General features: G+C 41.3%; 1 protein-coding gene across 1 annotated transcript; it reads right to left on the minus strand.

The window, feature by feature from the left end:
• Positions 1–2,734: 2,734 nt before the first annotated feature.
• On the minus strand, positions 2,735–4,063 carry LOC118801055 (epidermal differentiation-specific protein-like). Its single transcript, XM_036561245.1, has 2 exons — positions 2,996–4,063; positions 2,735–2,851 (listed from the first exon to the last, which is right to left on the minus strand). Exon 1 carries the CDS (start codon positions 4,014–4,016, stop codon positions 3,003–3,005), a length of 1,014 nt encoding a protein of 337 aa, XP_036417138.1. The 5' UTR covers positions 4,017–4,063; the 3' UTR covers positions 2,735–2,851; positions 2,996–3,002.
• Positions 4,064–4,511: the final 448 nt, after the last annotated feature.

Consider the following 4,511-nt stretch of genomic DNA (forward strand, 5'->3'; position numbering starts at 1 on the left):
CACAATGCGCTGAGTAGGCCAGCCCTAATGGAGGACATGTCCATGGTGCACACTTTGTCTTTCCATTTGGATCTTTCTGAACATGTGTTGCTAATATAACAGACTGTGAAACTTCTGTGTCCAAACTTGCTGTCACAACTTGATTTCTGGGCTTAATGGTGAGACAAAACGGAATGTTTCAGAATCGAGGCAGCTCTGAAAGAGCTTGTGCATCTGACAGTCCTACATTATGTTTATTATGTTACTGACCATTAGGGGTTTAAGTTTACTCCTGAGCACACCTGAATCACATGGCTAGTCTGGGCTGTGGAATAACAAACATTGCCATGGACTTCAGGTGTACAAGGGCTTGCTTGAGTAAATCACTGGCCTTTCATAGGGTTAGTCAAACGGGTTGTGGATGTACTCAACAGGACCAACCGTGTAACAAAATGGCTAGGAGAATATGGTTTAGGGTCATGTTTCCACTGCCTATGAATTTCTGTCTGCATGTGTAAGGAAGTGTGCAAACAGCCTCTTAACACTCCCATTCTCTACCTCAGTAAGGGCACTTGTTTGTCTAAACTACTAATATGTGGTTCAGATATAATGACACATAGTTTACAGTCATCGTCACTTTCAGCGACTTTGTCATAGTAAAATGCTATTATGTTGTTAGTACACAAATAGTATCAGAATCAAGGATACTGCACAGCTCCAAACTGAAGATCAGCACATGAGGTCCAAGATTAGCTTTGAAAATGCACCCGGTTTCAGGTGTACTTTATAACAAGCCTTAGCACTAGCGATGCTCTGCTCCAACAATGGCGTTTCGACTCTTTCACACTTGAGTCCACTTCTCGAACTGGAACTTCAATCCTTGAGCAAAAACAGCGACAAGCAGTCCTCAAATATACCACAAAGAACAAAGGAAAAGAAGTCCTGGAAATAAAATTTAATGCCACCTTCTGGTTAGAAAAGGTGAGAGAAGAAAAAGGCGTCTTTTATCTGAGCAGCAGGTTCTAAGGCAGTTAAGTGAGCTCAGTTCACAACAGGTACAAACGTTTCCACCAGCAAAGTGTTCCAGCAGACCAGCACAATGTCCTGACCCAAAGACATCAAGCACACATAAAAAAAACGTCTTGGAAATCGGTCCAAATTACCAAAAGATAAAGTTCCACCCTGACAAATAAGGTAAACAAATGCCAGATGAGAGGGAGCATTAGCCTGGCTAGCTAGCAACTTCCAGCGCAAACAGCAGTCCACTGCAGAAAGCAGCAGAGGAAAAACACGCACTCTCACAAGATTAAAATAAATTAAAAAAACGTTAAGCTTGAATCACGCACCAGTTCAATTTCACAAAACAATGAAACTGGTGTTAGCAGTCAGTGGCAAGAGGCAGCAGGGCTAGATACTAGCATCCAAAGGTGTAACGTGGGATGCAGGGAGGAGTGAGAGGAAAACTAGCACTTATCTTCTCCAGCAAAACATACAGGACCCCTCCCATGTGGTGTAGTAGTTTAATAACAGGATTTCACCGTTTCCATCCACATTACTGTCCAGTTAGCCTAGAAAGCAGAATGTAAAAGTACTTTATTGTGGGCAAGTGCACATTACGCAGCCTTATAAGCAAATGCTACAAATCTTACAGAGCAGCACCTAGCCTAGTGATCCCTGGGAGAAGCTCATGATGTGTTTATGACCATAGTCCTCATTACCACACATCGGTTTGTTGTTTTTTTCCTATGTATAACTGTTAACTGTAACACTTTCCTTTAACATGATTTTGCCAGGTGAGATGTTGTAGCTGCAGGTGTGTAATCAGGTGCTTTGATCCAATGATAGGTAAAACTCTTCAAGGCCCATGGAGGGCAACCTAAGGCAGGATATTATGACCACTGGAGCAGGCCCAAAAAGAATCAAAGGGGGACTGAAGAAATGAAGCTTCTTCCATTGTTAGAAGCTTGATACTGTAAAACTGTGTTCACAGATTTTCCATACTGCTTTCCTCCCTTAAATTATGTAGCACAATATATTTACCCGAAGACCACACTAATTTTCTCATGCACAAGTAGTGTAGATAGCACAATAATTCTTATAATGATGTAGTACAATAGATTCACACGATGAGTTTAACCTGTTCTGATGCTTGTTTTTTGATATTTCTTCATAATTCTCTCAGGGATGTAACATATATTCATAATGAAGTTTCTATTCCAATGTGTGTTCTTAGAAGTTTTAACCGGTTTATTAGATTTTAACACTCAGTGGTCCAAGGTATCAGGCCACGTAAAGTGATGCTAAGACAGAGTTTCATTATTTTGAAAGTGAAAATTTTGATATTATTTTATACCTATAACTATGCACACCTCAGACCTTTCTATGAATCCACGTGTGGAAGTTTTCTCACGAACAGATTTTTTTCACAGAAAAAGAAAAGAGGTGTGAGATGGTGCATTCATGAGTCAGTGAAATAACTACATGTTCAACAGGTGGGGAGCCCAAAGAAGACCAAAGACTTTTCATTGGTTTTAGTATATTTATTTATTAGCTTTAGGAAAAACAGTATGCAAGCAAAAATAGAGCATAGTTCAAAACCCAGATTCTACATCTGCACAATCATACATGATTTCATACAAGACTTAATTAATTTCATCTCAATTTCACTGATTCGTATTCATAATTCATAGTCACCCTTTAAAACTATTTAATCTATAAATCATAGATGTTCAGCCTACAGCACTTTGGTACTAATCAAGCATCAGTTGCTCAGTCTACTGAGTTGAGAAAGCGTAGAGAAATGGAAATGCAGTCATCTGAAGTGTGTCAAAGACATCAGTCCTCAGCAGGACGGCCCCGTAACCAGGTAATGCTGAAAGAGAAGCAAGCACAGAGTCACATTACGTTATGTAGTATCACTGAATGCATGATGGTATCAAAGAGAAGCAGTCTTTCTTAGTGATGAATCACATTTGAAAGGAGAAGGACATCACAGAATAAGAACACATCTACTCACCAGTGTACTAAATGGGTTCTTCCATGTACATAGTGCGAACAGACACCTTAGAGTGGCATACGTACTCTCCGCCAGTGGTCTTGGTCTTATTAAAGGCATCTGTAATGATCAGGTTCACTGGGATCTTCACCTCTACCTCCTTGGCCAGCACATTCACGGTGATCTTGCTGTGGGGAGGGACAGTGGCCGGCAGGGGGACTTGCATGCTCTTCTTCTTGGTTCTGGTGTTGCTGGTTCCTTTCTCCACAGTGAAGGTCTCTTGCACAGGAAAGTCATACACTGTCTTCAGCTTACTGAGGTCGACATCAAATTTTGTTCCATTCTTGATCTCCTCAGCATTGCAGAAGTTGAAGCTCTCAGTCATGAAGACTTCATATGTTCGATGCAGCTCAGGACAGAAGATTTGCCTTTGGTCAGTGGCGTTGTGGCCACAGATGGAATCAATGGTGACTGACTTTACGTCTTCTTGCTTGTTGTCCCAGAGGAGAACCGCTGAAAATTTGGGTCTTCTTGGCTTCAGAGGACGCAGATAAGACAGAAGGTCATTGAACGGCCCATAGCTGGGCACATCACGATGAGCTCTGGCCACTATTATGCTTCCAGTTTGGTTTGCATGCTCGTAGAGGACCCATGCCCCCCTCTGCACTTTGTGAGAAGATGTTATGTCATTAAAAGAGCCATAGCAGAGGTTGGTCTCACAGTTGATCACAAGGCTTCTGCCCTGGTAGTTGACATGTTCGTACAGTGTGATCTGAGGGTTTGACAAGTCCTCAGTCACCAACTGCAGAGAAGAAAAGGTGTCGTTGTTGTGGTTTTCCAGTCTGGCATATTCTCCCTCCTCAAAGACTGATTGAGGGCCACAGAAATTGACATCCCTGAACGCCACCCAGGGGTTACCAATCACTTTCAGAGAAGAGATGCAGTCGTTGAAATTATGATCAATTAAGTTGGAGACATCAGAGGTGAATTCTCTGCAGAGGCCCTGGAAGTTAACATGCTCGTAGACAATGATCTTGTTCATGGTGTCCAGAGGAGTTTGTGTGCCTGAAGGCTGTGTAGGAGGAGATGAGCTTGTGAGTCTGTGAGGTGTGAGCCAGATTCCCTCTGTATATATAGACCAGCCTTGGGCTGGTTTGCAGTGGGAGGATCAGCGGACATACACTACACCGAATCTGCATGGCGCAAGTGTGACAAGCAATTGCATAAAGTGTGTTACATCAAAGCAGTTCTAGTAAAAGACAACAACTGTTAGATACTTCTTAGGCTATCATATTACCTTACTACCATGACCTGAATCAAGCGAACATAAATTTTTCTTTGATTTAATGTCAAATGCTACTAAAATAATAATAATGAGTTTTCATTTTCTACAAAACAAAGTTATTATTAGACCAACTACATCATTAAATGCATAGGAAAATCATGAGTTATAAAAAAGCTTATATTATATCGTCTAAAATTTATATTATAGGGTGTCAGCTTGGCTCTTATAACAATTTTTCCATTTGTTTTCACT

The sequence above is a fragment of the Colossoma macropomum genome, unplaced genomic scaffold (genome assembly GCF_904425465.1).
Source record: "Colossoma macropomum unplaced genomic scaffold, Colossoma_macropomum, whole genome shotgun sequence".
Taxonomy (NCBI): domain Eukaryota; kingdom Metazoa; phylum Chordata; class Actinopteri; order Characiformes; family Serrasalmidae; genus Colossoma; species Colossoma macropomum.